The sequence below is a fragment of the Aythya ferina genome (genome assembly GCF_964211825.1).
Source record: "Aythya ferina genome assembly, chromosome: 8".
Classification (NCBI taxonomy): Eukaryota; Metazoa; Chordata; class Aves; order Anseriformes; family Anatidae; genus Aythya; species Aythya ferina.
In genome coordinates, this window is record NC_140304.1 from 22,723,516 (window position 1) to 22,742,557 (window position 19,042).

Consider the following 19,042-nt stretch of genomic DNA (forward strand, 5'->3'; position numbering starts at 1 on the left):
CTGAAACCCAGGCTCACCAGTCCTCATTGTAAGTCAGCACCCAGCCCTGTGCATCACACCTACATCTGCTCGTGGGTGCTGAGGAAGATGCAGCTAATTCGGTGCCCCCCCTGCCTGGGGAAGAGACTGGCTTTGCATACAGGTGGTCCTGCAGCCACTGGCATCCTTTTCCTTGGGATGGAAGTGTCTTTTCTAATGCTAATGCACCACTGATCCTTTAGGGGAGGAGGGGGAGGTCTAGGTGGTCCCTCACAGCAGGACCTGTTGGCAGCAGCAGTGATGCAGAGCCTTGGGGTGTAGGATCACGGGTGAACCCCCTTAATTAGGCAGCTGTGGGGTGAGCACAAGGGGGACAGTCCCTCTTTTCCAGCATGACTCGGTTGCTGTTAGTGGTGTCTGTGTTCCCCAAGTGCCCTGCCAGGCCAGGCTGCTGCTGCTCCCCCAAGCTGTGCTTTGTTGCTGCTGGAGGCTGCTGAGACCTGCAGGAAAAAAAAAAAGAAATGCCCAGGACAAAAGGGCGAGGGGGAGCCCCCCAGCTTTGTTTCCTTCCTCTAATGAAATGCAGATGCTCTCTCCTTGGGGGACAAGGAGATTCCTGCTGCTTCCCCTCCTGGCAGCCAGGCAGCCCGTGCTGAATTGGGGTTTGGAAACACAGCCCCAGGCCCGTGCTTTGCCACATTCATTCTAGTAACTGTGTGTTTGCATTTTAAAGGCCTTTACAGGAAAATCCTTTCCTCAAGGTGATGGAGGCAGGGCAAGAGCTGGAGCAGCCTCTGCCAGCAGGCAGCAGGGAGGGTCTCACCCCAGGAGGGTCCAGGGGGCAGTGGGAGGAAGGCCTCTGGCTCCTCCAGGGTGCTGGTCCCTGCAGGAGGGGCAGGAGGACATCCCTTGCCCGACATCCCCTGCGAACAGAGACAAACAAATGAAGCAGCCTCATTCTGAAAGGTGCTCTAGGACCATAACAAATAGCTGGTGAATTTAAGACAATTATTTCAATCAGTTGCTTGGGGCCAAACGAGTTCCTTAATATTCCTGCCTGTGAACTTCCCTTTGTGTGCGGGTGGCAGCTGTCTCTCCGCTTTGGTTCTGCCTGATTGTTGCATTAATGTGGTAGCTACAAAGGGTTCTCCTTTGTTCAGGCACCATCCCTGTCCTCTGCAGGGACCCTGCGAGAGATGCTGGCCACACCCTGTAAAGGAGACATGTTAAGAGCCCTGTGAATGTACCCACCTCTGCCTGCGGGATCCAGCAGAGCGATAGGTGCAGGGTCGTGGGCTGTCCCCAGAGTAACACTTTGTCCTTTCTTTTCTCCTCAGGGGTCCCAGGCAGTGATTACATCAATGCCAATTACATTGACGGCTATCGGAAGCAGAACGCCTACATCGCCACGCAGGGACCCCTGCCAGAAACCCTCAGCGACTTCTGGAGGATGGTGTGGGAGCAGAGGACAGCGACGATAGTCATGATGACCAGGCTGGAGGAGAAGTCCAGGGTACAGTCTGTGCTTCCTCGCTGTTCTGGAGCTGGCAGCGTGAGCAGGAGAGAGGGGTGGGAGCAGTGCATGGCGTGAGGGAGCCCAGGGAGAGGCAGGTCCTTGGGAGCATCTCCCTGTGGGGCAAAAGGGTGGCAAAGCCTTGTCACTGTGGTACCTGACAGCCTCTGCCGTGCCCAAATGTCTGTGCACACCCATCCAGCCTTTCCCTGCCCACATCACTCGTGCCAAAGGAGGAGAGCTCTGTGGAGGGAGTGCTGACAGGCTCTGAAAGCCCGGGGGCTGCATCCCACAGGCCGAGAGCTGCAGCGGGTGGGTGGTACCGGCAGCATCCCGAAGTGACAGCGCTCTGGCGATGCAGGGAACGGCTGACGGGGTCTCGCTGCACTGAGAAGGCTAATTTGTGCCTTGTCCAACGACAACATGTATAAACGATGGGCTCGTGCTGCCAAGATTAGATATTCTGATGTAATAAATGCAAAGCTGCCTGCAAGCCGTGGGAAGGGCGCGAGGTGGAGAGGAAGGAGCAGAGCAGGAGCCCTCGCTGCAAGTGGTGGCTCGCGACAGAGCTCAGCCCCTGAGGCTGCAGTTCCTGTGCTGTGACCAACGTGCTCCCGTGCCCAGATGCGCCCTTTGGGCAAAGGCTGCCCAAGCAGGAGGCAGCGTCTGCCTCTCGTGTTCCTAAAAGTAAAATTTTAGTGGTGAGCATTTGTGCTTGCAGAATATTTTAGCGTTGCCATGCCAACAGCAGGAGAAGGGGCTGTGCGCTCAAGCTGTGAAGCACTGGCTATTTTTAGCCCAATAAGATCGTTCTTGAGAAGCAGAAGCTGTCAAGTTTGGGTTTAGTTGAAACTTTTGCCCGCACGCTTTCCCTCCGTTTCAAAGCTTCGGCACCAAAATGCTGGTAGGGGTGTCCCAGCCCACGCTGGCTGCAAGGAAGCAGCTGGAGCAACAGATCACCATGGCAAAACAGATCTGCTTTTCCTGCCTGCATGAAAATAGGCTTTGTTCACGGGCTTCCCCGGCTCTGCAAATGCCCTACAGCCTGCAGGGAAACCAGTGCTCCTCGGAGAGGAGCTGCCTCTAGAGATGCAGCCCAGCTTTGTGCTGTGCTTCCCAAACTCCTGTACCCCATGGCTCTCACCCTCCCCAACCCAACCCAGGGGGTAAAAATGCCCGGCACTGCCTTCCCAGCAAATGGGCTGAGCAAGACCAGAAGGTGCTGATGGTTCACTCTCTTCAGTGAGGAATCATTCAGGGACTTTGTGATTCCCCATTTCAGTCTGGAGCATATGTTTGAAGTGCAAGGAAAAGCCCTTTTAGGTTGCCAAGCAAATCCATGCCCGGAGTCCTGACTCACTCAACTTCCGGGCTGCTGGGCTGTGCGAAGGCACTCCAAGGTGCGTGTTCCTCCAAGATAACAAGCTCCCTTCGACCCCCCAGGCACTTGTCTTTGCCTGACATGTCTGTGCTGCTGAGCTGTGCATTATCTCCCCCCAGCACACTCCCGTCGTGTCATCCCCTAATGACCTCTGCAGCATTGGTTTCTGTCCGAAACACGGTGCGTGTGGCAGGGCTGGGTCCAGTCTTCTGGTGACAGGACAGGCTGGGAGACCCTGTCACGGGCAGGGGGTGACCAGAGCCCTGAGGAGAGCTGCAGGCTTTACCATGGGTGACCTTGGAAAGTCCCCTTGTCCAGGGCCTTCAGAGCAGGCACAGGGTTGTGTCTGCAGCTGCAGGGGGCAGCGGGGCCGCGTGGTGAGGTGCCCAGCGCAGGGCAGGCTCTGCCTCCTTCCCAGGTGAGCTCTCCTGTCCCTCTCGGCAGTGCTGCCTGCAGATAAGCCAACCAGGACCAGCAGAAGCTTTGCAGCCCTGTGGGGGTGACACTGCTTTAAAGGGCTCCTGAGCTGCAGGGGGAAAAAATCTTTAAAGAGCATCAGCTTTTATGGTCTGCAATTTCAGCTGGCTTGATGGTCCAAATCATCCTCCCTTTTTCATGTTTTCACAAAGCGAGAGGCACATAAAGGATAGAAATGGCTGGATTGTGCAATTTAGCTGCCTTCAAAGCTTTACAATCAGTTTCAGAATCATTCGGTGGCAGTTCAGAAACACACATTGTAGATTAGCTTTCCCGGAGCTGCGAGCACGGCGTGTCCCAGCTGGGGCGCATTGCATGACAGAGGCATTAAAGCAGGATTTCTCCCTCCCTGGGCTATCCTCAAGAGCCCGACAGAGCAGGGTGGAGGAGGGAGGTGTCCCCGAGCAGCTCCAGGCTCCTTCTGTCCCAGCCCCAACCCTGAGCAGCCATCCCCAGCTTGTAACATCTCGTGGGGCTCCGTGTCCCCAGGCAGGGGTACAGAGGGGTGCTCAGCCAGGAGATCTGGGGCAAGGGGACGCTGGCAGCCAGGTCCTGCTCCAGCCCTCGGTGCCATTTGGAGCTTGTGAGTCAGGCCAGGAGCAGAGCAGAGCTCTCGAGCCGAGGAGAGGTGCCCGGCTGCTCTTGGGCACAGGGCACCGAAGGGGAGGGACAGGAAGCACTCAGCAGAGCTGCCATAAGTGGCTGTTGAGGACATTACTGTGCTCCTTAAGTTAATGAGAAGCAAGCACCGCCAGAAGAAAACATCTCTTATCTGCTGTAGTGCCACAGTGCATCGGCTTCAGCATAAAATTTACAGAGCTTGAAAATGGGGCATAAACATTATGGGTAAATTTGGCAGAAAATGTGACTGACTCTTATCTGGTCATGAATAAATAATTTTCAATTACCAGCCCGGGCGCTGCTATTATCCCTCACAGGGAACTCCTCTGAAGTTTGTTTTGTGCTCAAGCACACACGGCACCGTGGTGCGTGGGTGGCAGGAGGGGACTGCTGTCCCCGTGGCGTGGGTCAGCCTCGGGGACGTTCCCTGCAAGCTGCAGCAAGGGGCAGGCCAGCACAGGGGGGACGGACGGGGCAAGTGGCTGCCCCTCTGTCCCCCCACCGCCTCTAGAAAGGGGTCACATCATCCCCAAACCGGGAGAGGCAAGCTCAGGTGGCCAGGGATGCGGCTGCAGCTGCCACCCGCTCACAAGGACAGGATGAGTTTAGCTGTGAAAGAAGGTCTGTGACCTCGAGTTGTTGGCTCTGCAGCCAGTCAGCGTAAAATAATGTGCTGCTCTGTGCCAGGCGAGGAGGAGAACCCTCCAGAGATGCGCATGGGGCTGGCCACGCCGTGAGCACAGAGCCAAGGCAGCAGAGCAGATGGAGGGCAGGAGGTGCCGGGCACCCAGCGGGCAGCCCCACTCCGGGCACTTGTGCAGACCCCAAAAAGCAGGGGCAGATGCATCCGTCTGACCCCAGGCTACGGTGCTCCGGCAACCAGGCGGAGTGCAGGATGTGGCTTCTTCGCTCTCGCAAGCCCCACGGTGCTTAAAGTGCCTTCAATTAAAAGGCAGAAGTTCATTGATTTCTAATTAAGCCTGTTGTTTCCCTTCCCACACGTTCCCCTGTAAACACGCTCGGCTAATAATTAAGTTTACTATTCCTTGACAAGCACAGATGATCTTCCATTCACTCCTCTCTCCTAGGGCGGGAAACCATTTTCGGTGCAGTGCACAGGGGTGGGAATGAAGTCTTCCTGCTGTCAGCCGGGCGCTGCGGCTCCGCGGGGTGGGAGCCAGGTGCCAGATGAAATCGGGAGCTCAGGGTGCCAAATTAAATGAGGGAGCTCAGGGCTGGAGACGAGAAAGCCGAAGGAGTCAGTTGCAAATGCTGAGCTGTGAATAGTGGAGGAGGAGGAGGGCATCAGCAGGTGAGCAGGGAGGGAGTCATAGGGAGAGGAAGGAGCAGGAGGGCTGGGGCCCTGGGGATGTATTGGGGCTGTCTGCCAAGCAGGCTTGCAGCAGGAGCTGTGAAGGTCGGGAGGGGGAGAGGAGGGGTGTTTGGGACCCGTTGCACAGTGATTCTTTTCCGCATCCATCCTTTTCTCACCCCAAAGGCCCCAGCCAAGCACTGACCCTTTCTCCTCTCCTCCCTGCAGGTGAAATGTGACCAGTACTGGCCGAGCCGGGGTACGGAAACTTACGGGATGATCCAGGTCACGCTGCTGGACACAGTCGAGCTGGCGACCTACACCGTCAGGACCTTTGCCCTGTACAAGGTATGGCACGGGCTGGGCTGCTCCTGGGGCTGCAGCATGGCCCCAGGCAGAGGCAGCTGCTTGTTCCTCGGGTGCATCTGGCCGCTGTCAGATTTTGGCCAGGACACCTGATGCTCTAATGTAGGCGCTCAGACCCTGTGGAGGGCCCCTGAGCAGAGGCCACGCTTGCCTCTGGCGAGTGTGCATGTAACAGCTGGCCTCCCATTAGATGGACAACACGGGAGGCAGGGGATTTTTAGTGCTGCTGTCACTAATAATGCAAATGGAGGAGCCGTGCTGCCGTTGGTGTGTGCCCTTCTCTCCTGCCTGCTGCGTACCTCATTAGTGTTGGGCAATCCCTGGAGGCAGCACCAGCAGCAGCGTGGCACAGCAGTGCAGGCAGGCTGTGCATGGCCTCAGAGCACGGCCCTGCTGTGCTGGGGGCCTGCTCACACCCCAGGAAGGCATCTTGTCCCCAGCGCTCACCCAGCCAGTCCTCCCACATTGCTGCACAGATCCCTCACCCCGTGAGGCTCCGCAGGGCAGCCCCGGAGGCGCGGCGCTGATCGGCCATCCCAGGGAGCCGTGGTGCAGAGGGGTGGGGAGACTCATGGCTCATTCACCTTCCTGTCCGTCTGCTCCACTACTCAGAGCCACTCTGCTGCTTTCCTCAGAGCATACATGCAGAGGCCTTGCAAGGAACCTATATTTTGCCTCCTACTTTTCAGCGGCAAAACCCCAATAAATGTGTGATCACACACAGCCTTAAATGCCTGCTGTTACCCGGCCGGCTGGATACCTCGTTACCCCAGCAGCGGATGCCCGTCCTATGGTGATACTGTCCTCACATGAAAGCTTTTCTCTGTCCTCAACAGAATGGCTCCAGCGAGAAGCGAGAGCTGCGGCAGTTCCAGTTCATGGCGTGGCCCGATCACGGGGTGCCAGAATACCCTACCCCGATCCTAGCTTTCCTGCGACGGGTCAAGGCCTGTAACCCACCCGATGCCGGGCCCATGGTTGTCCATTGCAGGTAGGACGGCGTGTTCACAAAGCTGCACCTGGGCTCCTGCCTTCTGGCTGCAGGAGCTCTGCCCTGTCCCCCTGGAAGTGGCACCTCCTGGTCCTGCGGGAAGGTTTCACGGCAGTGTAACCGGCACCACGTGCTTGGGCTGGGAACAGATTGGCAATTAGCAATGGCAATCCAGCAGTGAAGGTTGTGTTGCTTCTGCTATGTCAGGTTGAACAGCACTGCTGTACAGAGAGTCCCAGAACACAGGTTTTCTTGCAAAAATGGAAGTGCAGTTTGAAGATGAAGTGATCTGAGCCTGGTATAAGTAGGTGGTACCTTTCAGAGGCACATCGTTGACAGACACGCGTGCAGTGACCTGTACCAACATTTATACACAGTATTTACAGTAGAACTCTTTAGCGGGGTAGAAAGGGAGCTCTTTAAGCAAAAATATTAGTCTGCTAAGGCTCAGCATCCTATCCAGGCAAGATTTATCTCCAGCAGCCGAGTGGGGACTATTACTGAACAAACCACTCCATCATTGCTGTTCCGGCATACGCCTTACCAGCAGTGCTTAATGCTCTTCTTTCATGCTCTGTTTCAGATGGGAGTGGGATATAATTAACACACAAACAAGCTATATTAAGGCCCTGTTAAGGATCTGACTTGCACCATAAATGAGGAAATGTCTAGCTCCGTATCTCTGCCTGTGTTTACATGCCGTGACAGCGTGTCTGTTGTTTTCACTCTCCTGGTGAAAAGTTTGGGGGTCACTGCTGCCCTTCCAGCAGATGCAGAGAGGCTTCCAGTGCTTGAGTGAAGGGCTCGCCATAGAAATGCATGACCTCACCTTGCTGCTTTCCCCTCTGGGGCTGGCTGGCCTCGTTTTATGGGTTAGGGAACAGTGACCCAGGTTAAGGAACAATCAGACATTTAATTTATGGGTTTCATTGGTGCTGGAGCCCAGCCTGGACTTCACGTCTTCCAGTTCCACATGTATGCTGTCACTCTCCTGGCTGTCAAATTCATTTCTCCTTCCCTGTCACTGCACCAGCAGGGTGACACTGTGTCCTTTCTGCTCCTTCAGGGAGAGAGGCACAGCAGAAGGGCTGAGTAGCCTCCCATGCTCTCCCTTGCTACTCTCTCTTGCTTCTTGTGTCACCTCTTGTTTGGGGCTCAGCTCGTTAGCCCGCAACGTGGGGAGCAGCCTTCTCTCTGCTCGAGATCCGGGTGCTCTCCTACACGAGAGCAGAGCTTGCCTGGTGCCCGTGAGGGACGGCATCCTCTCAGGCCTCGTGCTTTGTTCCCGCAGTGCTGGCGTGGGCCGAACTGGGTGCTTCATTGTCATCGACGCCATGCTGGAGCGGATGAAGCACGAGAAGACCGTGGACATCTACGGGCACGTGACGTGCATGCGCTCACAGCGCAACTACATGGTGCAGACGGAGGACCAGTACATCTTCATCCACGAGGCCTTGCTGGAAGCAGCCACATGCGGCAATACCGAGGTGCCTGCACGCAACCTCTTCGCTCACATCCAGAAGCTGACCCAGGTGCCGCCAGGCGAGAGCGTCACTGCGATGGAGCTGGAATTCAAGGTTGGTGACAGCGCCCCAGCAGCCCCCCTCCCTGGGGCCCTGTGTGTGTCCGCACAGCCCCACTGAAACGCTCGTCCAGGGGCTGGGAGAGGAGAGAGACGGCTCATTACAGGCAGTTACTCTTTTGCGTGTTTCTAAACCAGGTAGGCAGTGATTTAAAGTACATTTGAATTGTAAAGCTCGTGTCAGCCGTGGTCCCCCCCTGGATTGGCAGCTTCTGGGGAGAATATAAAAGGCAGATGGATGCGCAGTTCGCAGCAGCACGTTCTGCTCTAGGTTCACTGTGCAGCAGGAGCTGCATCTGAAATCAGATGCAGATCGTGTTAGTGATAATTGATGTTACTGTGAACAACTTGTCTGGAAACGGCTCCAATTTAAATATGTGAGACGTTTATAGTCTCATTTCTTCAATGCTGAGCTCTGTTATCTTTTAACCACCTAGACACCGAGCCTCAGTGGCTGGAATTGGTGAAAGCAGTGTTTTAAGACATACTGCTTTTAAGAAGCCGTGCCCTCATTTTGCTATCCGTATCTGAGACTGCCTGCTGCAAATATTTATTACAGCCTTGGAGATGGAAACGAACTCTGGTAACTGCTCATGTTCTCAGGTGAGGTGCGTTAGTCCAGTGAACTCATGCAGGGGAATATAGTTCATGCAGGGAGCTAGCAGACCATGCAGGCTGTGAAATGAACTGCAGCAATACAGCCTCACCCCGGGAATTCCCACCAAATGGCAAAGGAGCAGGTGAGGCAAAATATTGACTTTCTGCATAAACTGGGAAAAACTGAGCAGCTCTGGCCTGCGGTCAGCAGAGCTGCTGGTGCCCTGGACGTGAGACAGTAGAGGTGCCTCTGCAGAGCAAGGAAGGTGTCACCTCCTCGTGGTGGCACCTGCCCTGAAAGCCCTCCCAAGGCTGCCATAGAATTAGGCTCAGTTCTGGTAACTCTATTCTAAAAAAGCAATAACATTTGTCCCCACTCTGTGCCCTGGCAGCGTCCACTGCTTGGGAAACCTTAGGGAGCAGGATACAGGAGGATCTCGTGGGGCTGCATCGCTTCCCAAAGAGGCCCCTGTCCTCCTGTAGCCAAGGACCAGCTGCCACGCACAGAGGGAAAGGTGGCTCGGGGAATGCTAGGAGAGTCTTGGAGAAAAAAAAGAAAAAAGGATACTTCTGTTTGAATGTCTCTGCCAGCAGATCTAAGTAACACATTTACCATGACTCCAATTTACAGGGCTCAAAGGGAACCATAAAATCATAAAATGTCTCGCAGTAACCCAGAATAGATCTTTGCCTAAATATGTCACAGTTCTCACATTTCTCTTGGGTTCTTCTGGGGTGAGAAGTAAATAGCAAGACAGTGCTGGGAGATGGAAAGCCTTCCTTCTCTGCTGCCACCAAGCCCATGTCTCTGGCTCAGCGAGGGGCACAGCCTCATGTGCTGGCCTTCGTGGGTCAGAGAGCGCGTGCGGGTCTCTGCTCCCCTATGTGCAGCTTCAGGGCTGCGCCGATGGTTTCCCCGTGCTGCTTCCTGGAGAGGAACTGCTGTCACCTGCAGCCATGCACCGAAAGCCAGCAGAAGGCTGTGCCGTAGCTAGGGGTGCCACAGCAGACACGGCACTGAAAAGCAGACCGACCTAGTGTGAGACAGAGCGGCCAGGTGCAGCCTGCCTCCTCACAGAGGCACAGCCCTCCATCTGGCCCAGAAGGATCTAGTCCCCAGGGGATGTCCCTCGGTGAGAGGAAGGAATGTGGATTTGTGCCAGGGGGCCCCTGCCAGGCCTGCTGCTGGGGTCCCAATTTCACCCCAGACTGCTGTGTGCCCAGCGGGGTCTGACATCTCTCTTCCCCCTGCAGCTGCTGGCCAACTCTAAAGCACATACCTCACGTTTCATCAGTGCCAACCTCCCATGCAACAAATTCAAGAACCGCCTCGTGAACATCATGCCATACGAGCTGACAAGAGTCTGTCTGCAGCCCATCCGGGGCGTCGAGGGCTCCGATTACATCAACGCCAGCTTCATAGACGGGTACAGGTAAGGGCCAACGTAGGAACCAGGGCAGGGCTGCCTTCTCCCTTTTGCCACAGATTGGGCCTGGCTGCCTGGAAGCAGGCTGAGGATCATCGTGCTGCATTTTGTCAGTCTCTGTCCTCTCAGAAGCTTCAGTTACGATGTGTGAAGACCGCTAGTGAGTGAGAGCTGCCAGGCTCGCTTGTGTTGCTGTAGACAGATGCCCCCATGGCTGGGGCAGGAGGCTGTGCTGGCTGGCTCCTGCAGTGTTTTACAGGACCTTCTGGTAGGCAACTCCATTTTACATCTGCAGCATCTAATGCAAACCCATCCCCTTCGCTAGCTGCAGCAAGCAGGGGTAGCAGCATGCTCACGCTGCATTGATCCGGGCAGGAGCCCAAGGCCCATTCACCCACACCTTGATTTTGGGGGGTCTGTGGGTCCTCAGACGGGGCTGGTGCTGGATACTGGAGAGCCCATCGCTGGGTTCTGCTCTCCAGGATACCTTTTAGAAAGCACAACTTGAGATCTAGAAGGGCAATAATATTTAGAGTTTCTGTATCTAACTGCTGGCAGCATACGTGTATTCTCTGATGCTAAGTGCCAGGAGAAAGGAATGCAGGAGAACAGCCTGGTGACCACATCTCCTTCCCAGCCATTCCCTGGCCAATAATCCAGACCAAATCCCAGTGACACACATACAGGACTCGCTCCTGTGTCTCTCTGTGCACCCTTGCAGCAGGGTCACCCAGCGCAGGAGCAGGGGATGTAGCGATGGATGCAGCAGGTCCTGCTCCAGTGTGTCACTGCCCAAACGCTGCCGACGGGCTGGTGGCCTCCCAGGAGCAATGAGCAGTGCCAAAGGGAGCAGGTGTCAGCGCTGCCTGCCCAGCAGTTCCGTGCCTCCTTCCCTGCTCCAGCAGCTGAGCCCAGGAAGGGCTCCCAGGGAAGTCCTGTGCAGGGGTGAGAGGAGGCAGGGAGTGGACAGGGAGCAACTCTGGGAGTCTCTCAGCACAGCCAGACCACAGCAAGCCAGGCTCCCTCAGGGTGGGACAGGGTAATGGGGTAGGAGGAAGGGGCTGGAGAAAAGCTGTCCCTGCAGCCTCGTCTCCCTCCTGCCTGTGTGGCTGGGAGCTGTGCAGCTCGGGGTCTGGCAGGAGAGCTGCAGCCCCGTGTCACAGCTCTGGAGCCGACTGATGCTGGTTTTGCCACTCGCTGATGCTACAGAGAGGGGGGTGCCAGCGCAGCAGGTGGTACCATTTCATCTGCTGCCTACCCCGTCCCCAAGGAGCAGTTATCTCTTCCTGTCCTTCCCTTTGAGCGGAGCAGTCTTTCTCTGGTGTTATCTGCAGAGATCAGTTGGCCCGAGGTCCTGCAGGCATCACGGATGCTGCATCTTTATTAGCTCTTTTGTTCCGTTGCGCACACCCACTCCCTGCTTTTTACGATGTCTTATAAATCCACCTTGAAGCAGCCCCTGTCTTCATCCTGCACATTACAGCTGTCCTGCAGCACGTTCATTAATTTTTAGCACCGGCGGAGAGCTGAAGTGTGGTGGGAGGGAGGATGCAGCCCCTCGTCCTGCGGGCTCCGGCGCCCCGCAGTGGTGGAGCGAGCCCCAGGATCCACACACGGATCGCGCCAGGCTGGGTGCTCCCATACCAAAGGACAAGAACACAGGAGCTGGCTCTTCTCAGAGTCAGCGGAGCCTTTAAGCTGCTCCACTCGTGCCCCACTCACGTGTTCCCCAGCAGGCGAACGAGGGCGATGCTCTGGCATCCCCTGGGGCTGCCATGGCCGTGCCATCCCCTGCGCGGGGCACGGAGCTGGGAAGTGCCCAGATCTCGCTGTGGTAGGTGCTGCTGCCCTGTCCCTAGGGCGGGATGGAAAGCGAGCAGTGATGCTCTGCTCCATCAACACAGAGTGTGTGACACTGATGGATAACTCCACGAGTGAGTCAGGAGGTTTGGCAGAGTGGAGCAGAGCGTGCTCAGCCCGAGGGTGCTGTCATTGGGGATGTGGCAGGGCCACGCAGGACACAGGAGCTGCTCTCACACAGGGTGCTCCGCGACATGCTCTGCTGGAACAGAACAAATTTGGCTGGCTCAGAAATGTTTGCACTATGGTATTAAGTGGTTTCCTCACCGCCCTGGTTATGAGGTGGTACGCGTGCTCAAGGTGACCTGATTCGGTTGCTCTGTGCCTGCCCGTGCAGTGGGAGGGGAGGTGGGTGCTGCAGGGAGTAAACGTGCAGGAGGTGCAGCTGGGATTGTGGCCAAGCACAGGCTGTGCTTTCAGCCCCCTGGGCAGGCCTGGGTTCCCAAAAGGGCTCCGTGCAGCAGCACTGGGGATGAACGGCAGGGAGGGGCTGGAACGGGGACACTCAGCCAGGAAGGACTCGCAGCCTGTCTGCATCCTGTGCCTGGTGGTGCCCACCAGGTGTGTGGGGAGCTCTCAGAAGCCACGTGCTGGGCAGCCTCATCCCTCCCACAGTGTCTGGGGCTAGCCCTGGAGACCTGTCTGCTGCAGCACGGGGCGCTGCCTCCAGCTCCCCCAGCCCCCCAGCTTGTGGGAGCTGGTCCGAGCTCAGTCTCGTTTGCCGCAGGCAGCAGAAGGCTTACATCGCCACGCAGGGACCGCTGGCCGAGACCACGGAGGATTTCTGGCGGATGCTCTGGGAGCACAACTCCACCATCGTGGTGATGCTGACAAAGCTGCGCGAGATGGGCCGGGTATGAGTCCTGCACGGGGTGGGAAGGGGCTACGGGGCTGCTCTCTGTGGGCATCACCGCCCAGCACACCCCGCCCCAGCCTTGGGGTGTCCGTGGCTGCCCCTGTGGTCCCACAGCCCTGGGAGTGGGAGGGAGGATCAGAAGGGTGTGGGTGCTAACTTCTCACCGTGCTCCTCATCCGCAGGAGAAGTGCCACCAGTACTGGCCCGCGGAGCGCTCCGCCCGCTACCAGTACTTTGTGGTGGACCCCATGGCGGAGTACAACATGCCGCAGTACATCCTCCGCGAGTTCAAGGTCACAGATGCCAGGGTGAGTGCTGCCTCTGCCCAGCCCTGGGCAGCCAGGGGAGCATACAGCAGCTCCTGGAGGGACCAAAAAGCAGGGAGCTGCCTAACGCTGCAGGCAGGAGGGGCTGCTGCCCCGCACCTGCTGCTCCTCTCACCACAAGTTCCTTCCTTGCCAGCGGTGTGTGCCCAGTGAGCAGCTCGCTGATCACTATCAGCACCAGCCCGTGCCTTGCCGGCGCTGTGCACGGGGGCCAGGTTTATTGCACGGGCTCCCCTGCAGTGAGAGTCTGTGTGTGCAGAGTGCCTCTCGCTGTCCCCTCACCCACAGCTCCCGTGTAACATCACTGTTCCCCCCCAGGACGGCCAGTCGCGGACCATCCGCCAGTTCCAGTTCACAGACTGGCCTGAGCAGGGCGTGCCAAAGACGGGAGAGGGCTTCATCGACTTCATCGGGCAGGTGCACAAGACCAAGGAGCAGTTCGGGCAGGATGGGCCCATCACGGTGCACTGCAGGTGAGTGGCACAGCTCAGCACCCACCTCTGCCTTCAGCAGAGAGCCCATGGAGATGCCCCTGCCTCACTCAGCCCGGCAGCTCCCACACACTTCACATCCCCCCTGCAAGAGGCAAGCAGGGGACGAGGAGAAGGCAATGTCCATGGGTGGATATTTATCATTGGCAACATTTCTGCCAGGTGATGAGAGGAGCCCAGTTCCTGCTCATTCTGGTGCGTAGCTCCATGGACAAATCTTTGGGCAGGCTATGGTGCCACAGCAGCTGCACTCAGAGGCAGAATCAGTGGGTGCCATGGCGCCGAGAGGGCAGCTCTTCGTGGCAGCATCCCTTCAGCCTCTCCTGGCCCCACCAAGCAGGTCCCGTGGTCCACGAGCTGGGGACATTGGCACCACTCCAGGGAGCGGGGCAGGGAGGGCAGCTCCCGCTGAGGCCGGCGGGTCTCTAACTGCCACTCTTGCTCCCCCTGCGCAGCGCTGGGGTCGGGCGCACAGGCGTCTTCATCACGCTCAGCATCGTGCTGGAGAGGATGCGCTACGAGGGGGTGGTGGACATGTTCCAGACGGTGAAGACCTTGCGGACGCAGCGGCCGGCCATGGTGCAGACAGAGGTGAGTGCCCATCCTCCCTGTGGTGCTGGGAGAATGGAAGGGAGCCAACGTCTCTGGATGCTGCCCAATGTCCTCGCGTCCCCATTTCTCACGCTGCCCCCCTCGGTGCCTTGCAGGACCAGTACCAGCTGTGCTACAGAGCGGCGCTGGAGTATCTCGGCAGCTTCGACCACTATGCAACGTAACTAGTGCTTTCCTCCAGTCGCGGTGGGGATGTCTAGGAGTGGAGACGGGTCCCTCTGAGCCAGAGCCGCCCATTCCTCAGTCCTTCTGTACAGACCGAGGCGCTGCCCAGGCAGCTGACCTCCACGCCAACCAGTTCTGACCACGGCATTTAGGAACTTCGCCCCAGCGCCAAACGAGGGAATCTGACTCCAAAAGCATTTCCAGTCTCTGGCTGCATTTCTGCTCATGTGCATCTCTCGCCCTCTCTCACGCGACTGCATTTCACAGCGAGGCTTTAGGTGGGTGGAATGGGATCTTTTTTTTAAACATGTAAAATAGTTACTAGTGGTTTTTATAATCTCCTCTCTCTTTATTTTTTATTTTTTTGCAAGTCTTAATGTTTTGCCGAGGCAGAACTGGACCCGCCAAACCTTTGGGAGTTGGGTTTTTGTTTTTTTAATTTCCTTTTGCTTTTACATTTTTTACCGCCCTGTGTTTATTTCAGCCCAGTCACTGCTGGTTCTGCCCATTTTAGTGCAGCTTCCTTGGTAATTTGCAGCAGCTGGCTTGTGGTTCCTGCCCGGCTCCATTCCCTGTAGGCTGCTTTTTAAATCCTCTGTAGAATATGAAATTTCATGGAACTGGACCTAAGCTACCAATTATTTTTTTAGCCTTTCCCTTCCCCCATTTTTTCCTGAGTAGGTTTGGGAGGGCATGCGGGGTCACTGGAGAAGCGGTCCCGTTTGTCAGCTGGAAACTGTTCAGTCCTATCACGACGCGTGTCAAACCCACCCAGTGACCGTGTGTATTGGCAGATCCCGACACGACGCGAGTTGTCGTCGCCTTGTTCATGAGAGACCCGAAACCCCGGGCTCCTGGCTCTGGAGCCCCTTTTTGTGTGTCTCGCTGGGGAGGGGGCAGGAGGAGCGAGCGGGCCCCACACGTCCCCAGGGCTGGGACAGAAGCAGCGAGACACGGCCCCTTTTGTTAGCCCCCAGGTTCTGTCCGTGCAAGCGCCACCCTGTCACCTCTCAGCCACGAGGTGCATTGGAGCATTTGACAAAGGCAAGGAGCACAGCCCCGGCTGCTCCCTGTGGGAAGCAGGGTGCTGCAGGGGAGGGGAGGGGAGGGGGAGTACACATGGCTTCCGAGGTTGGGTGTATCTATAATTTCTGCTATCCTGCAAATGTTAAAAGTCATTAGAATATTGTACTTTCTGCTACTTCAGGACGTTCTAATGAACCAATGTGGCAAGACTACTGGACTTAATTTAATGGTACTATATATTAATACTCCTTATTATATCATGCTTGCACTAAAGACAGAGTGAGCAGCCCTCTTTCAAGTGCATTGAGTTATGAATAAAGGTGGTGGAAGGGTATCTAATTGTATTATCACATGTATTCCGAATGTTAAGAATCCAAGCTATGTTGAAATCAGCAATCCAGGGTTGGTAATGTTGGAGGACACATTCATTTTTACCTTGTGGATGCATAGTGCTGTAGGGGTCACTGTTGTATACAGTCTGTTTTCTATTTGTTAATAAAAAAAAAAAATCTACAGCATCATTGCATAATTCTTGATGTTAATAAATTTGAATAATCGGGTTTCATACAAGCTGGCTTTGCTGTCTGTTTGTTCAGAAATAAATGGAGGCTCCGGGGTCCGTCGGTGGTGGGCGTGCTCCCCAGCCTGCTGGCAGAGGTCCTTTCCTGCGGGCACACCCCAGCCACAGATGCCCTACACCTCCCACGGGGTCCCCATGGCGTGAGACCTGCCCTGCCCAGCTGCTCTCCTGCCTCTTTATTAATCCTTATTAATCAGAAGAGTGTTTACCTTCATCCCCTTCCCTGCCAGCAGGCTGGCTGCAGGACTGTGCTGGGGCAGCGACAGACTGCTGGTGGGTTTGCAGGAAAGAGAGGGGTTGGTGGGGTGGGTGGTGGGGGCAATACGAGTCCTGGAGGAGGCTGAGATGCTCCCGGCCTCCTGGGGTGCTGCAGTAATGCCGTTCTGCGGCACTGAGCACAGGTGCATGTGCTGACACTGCTGAGCAGTGAAACCATTGCCTGGCCCCTGGGTGCAGAGCAGCACTGGAGGATGTGCAGGTGTGAAACCAATTCAGGTGTGCCCTGCGTGGCTGCGCCTGCTCTGCGTATGTGCCCTAGCCCTGCCTGCATATGTCCACAATAGGGCAGTGCCAGCTGCTAGGGAGCAGCACTTGGACACAGCACAAGCATTCAAAGGAAAACCCACTGCACGGGGCAGAGCCACGCTGGATGGGGCCTCACCGCCTGTCCGTCCTTCAGGAGCCTTTTCCTGATGCAATCACAGGCATCTTACGTGCTGCTTGCTGCCTTTGCTGGAGCTGTGACGTGTCACGCTTCCTGCCGGGTCAGACTGACGCCTCAGCAGGCGCCCGATGCAAAGCAGCATTTCCCCCTCGCCCAACTGGTTCAAACCCAGCACTTCCACCTGGGGTGACCTGAGGCTGGCTGAGCTTCTCTCACTCTGCTGTGGGGCAGCTCCGCACGAGGCTGCAGGTCCCAGGGCACAGCAAGCTCCTGCCCTTGTGAGGCAGAGCACGTGCGCAGGCGCGTGTATGTGTGTGTGTGCACAGGCACACGCCAGCACTGCTGGCAGTGGGGAGCTCTGCCCTGCAGCGCTGCCAGGGCCCACGATGGCAAGGCTGCGTGGCTGAGCACGCAGCTGCTCATATGTGGGCACGTTTGGGGAGGGATGAGGCTGTGCTATAAACCATTGTGCTGTCAGATGCCAGCCAGCTGGGAAGCAGGTAGCGAGCACCTGCCTGTGCTGCAGCCAGAACGCTTTGGCTGTGCCGCTGAGCAGCAGCTGGTGGTGATGCTTTCCCCGCGCAGTTGTGCTGCTCGCTGAGCGCTGACCAGGCAGTGCCGCACGCACAGCTCAAGCCGTTCGTCCCTGCGTGGCTTCCAGCGCGGTGCCTTGCTCTCACTGGAAACACCCGTTGTCAGCACACGTCCACATCTGCACACACATCCTGCAAGAACACTTGGGGCTTTCTTCTCCTCTTGGTAACTTGGTCTTAGCCCAAACCTTTTACAACCAGCCCAGGGAAGACACGGGGACAGAACGCTCCCAATTCACCTCCTCTGCAGGCTCCACTTCTCTGCTTGCCACATGCAAAGCACCTTTCTGGCAGGCAGTGCCTTGAGGCTGGGTAGAAGGAGGAGAGGCAGAGGGGGAGAACCAAAAGCCTCGTGCCAGCCTCACAGAGCCAAGAAAGGCTCTGTGCACAGAGAGGCCCAGGAGGCTCCTAAAGAGCAAGGATGGGCCTTCTTGGCAAGGGGATGGTCCCCAGGAGGACAGCGAGGTCAGAGAGCCACAACACAGCTGCTGTCTGTGGGGGAGGTCCCACTGCACCAGCCTCCTCTCACAAAGCCCACACGGCTCTCCTAAAGCCAGCCCAAGGGGGTTGGAGTCATACCAGCTTGAAAGCTCTTGTTCCTCTAACATTTATTTCCATTTACCTGTTCCTTTAATGTTTATTTCCATTTACCTCTGCAAATCTCACAAAAGAGGGGGAAAAAAAGCCCAAACACGTAGGCTTGTGGCATGCTCCAGGCAGATGAGAAACGCTGCCTGTGCCAATGCCTGGCACTGCTGTGCCTGGTCTGCATTTCTCAGCTTTCCCTGGCCAAAAAGAATTTATCCTGGCTGGTGGTTTTTGCCCCATTTTCTTTGGTACCGGTTTGAGGTCACTCCCTCCCTCCCTCCGACAGCAGCCTGAATTCACAGCGCTACCGCGCGCCAATCCTTGAGTGCGCGGTCCCAAGGCAATGCACGAAGGAGGAATTTGGCCTCTTTCCTTTGGAACCTCTCTTTCAGACTGAGCACACTGACACTGAGCAGTGCAGCTGGGCAGTTCGCACTGTTGTGTTGTGTTGTGTTCTGCTTTTTTCCCAGCAAAAACCTTCCCTGCCTTAATTTTCTGAGGTAGCCCCAGTGCAGTCAGATAACCAGCTCTGCAGAGGGCAATGTCTGCAGAAAGCGAGCCGTTTGGCAGGAGGGACAGCAGGTACAGGGCAGCTGGTCAAATGTAAATTAATGGGCATCGAGGTACCCTGTGCTCTTTTTATTTTCTTAGGCATTCCCTTGGTACCTATAGCAAAGCTGTGCCCGGCCAGGCCTGACTTGCTTCCTAGCCATGCTAGATAACACACTGCCCCAGACTTTGCCTTTTGGGACTCCAATTTTATTTTTTTGTTGTTTTCAAGGGCAAAACAGTTATTAAAGAAAGAAACAGCAGCACTGAACAACTCTGGGCTTGTTCTGCACAGTGACTTGGAAACTTCTTCCCCCACAGCCCCGGCTTCTATTGTTCTCAGCAACGCTGCCGTTTGGGCTTGTAAAGTTTCCCAGTGAGTGACCTTTTTATTTAAATAATAATAAAAAAATATACTTTTTTTTTTTTTCCCTCATGTTCTGACCCAGCTCATGTCTGAGAGCAGGGAAAGTCCTGCTCCCACCG

General features: G+C 56.3%; 1 protein-coding gene and 1 long non-coding RNA gene across 15 annotated transcripts in view; one reads left to right on the forward strand and one right to left on the reverse strand.

The window, feature by feature from the left end:
* The window catches only part of PTPRF (protein tyrosine phosphatase receptor type F), a 364,428-nt gene extending 348,276 nt beyond the window's left edge, over positions 1-16,152 (forward strand). For all 14 annotated transcript variants that reach the window (XM_084527751.1, XM_084527753.1, XM_084527745.1 and 11 more), the window contains 10 exons: positions 1,317-1,492; positions 5,512-5,631; positions 6,486-6,640; positions 7,932-8,217; positions 10,074-10,252; positions 12,834-12,960; positions 13,145-13,270; positions 13,607-13,761; positions 14,235-14,370; positions 14,487-16,152. In XM_084527751.1, coding sequence (XP_084383877.1) covers positions 1,317-1,492; positions 5,512-5,631; positions 6,486-6,640; positions 7,932-8,217; positions 10,074-10,252; positions 12,834-12,960; positions 13,145-13,270; positions 13,607-13,761; positions 14,235-14,370; positions 14,487-14,555 — 1,529 coding nt within the window. In that variant the 3' untranslated portion in view covers positions 14,556-16,152. The remainder of the gene's footprint in view (positions 1-1,316; positions 1,493-5,511; positions 5,632-6,485; positions 6,641-7,931; positions 8,218-10,073; positions 10,253-12,833; positions 12,961-13,144; positions 13,271-13,606; positions 13,762-14,234; positions 14,371-14,486) is intronic.
* On the reverse strand, positions 1,425-5,331 carry LOC311440634. Its single transcript, XR_014695498.1, has 2 exons — positions 3,378-5,331; positions 1,425-3,169 (listed from the first exon to the last, which is right to left on the reverse strand). It is a non-coding gene; the product is annotated as an uncharacterized lncRNA (long non-coding RNA).
* Positions 16,153-19,042: the final 2,890 nt, after the last annotated feature.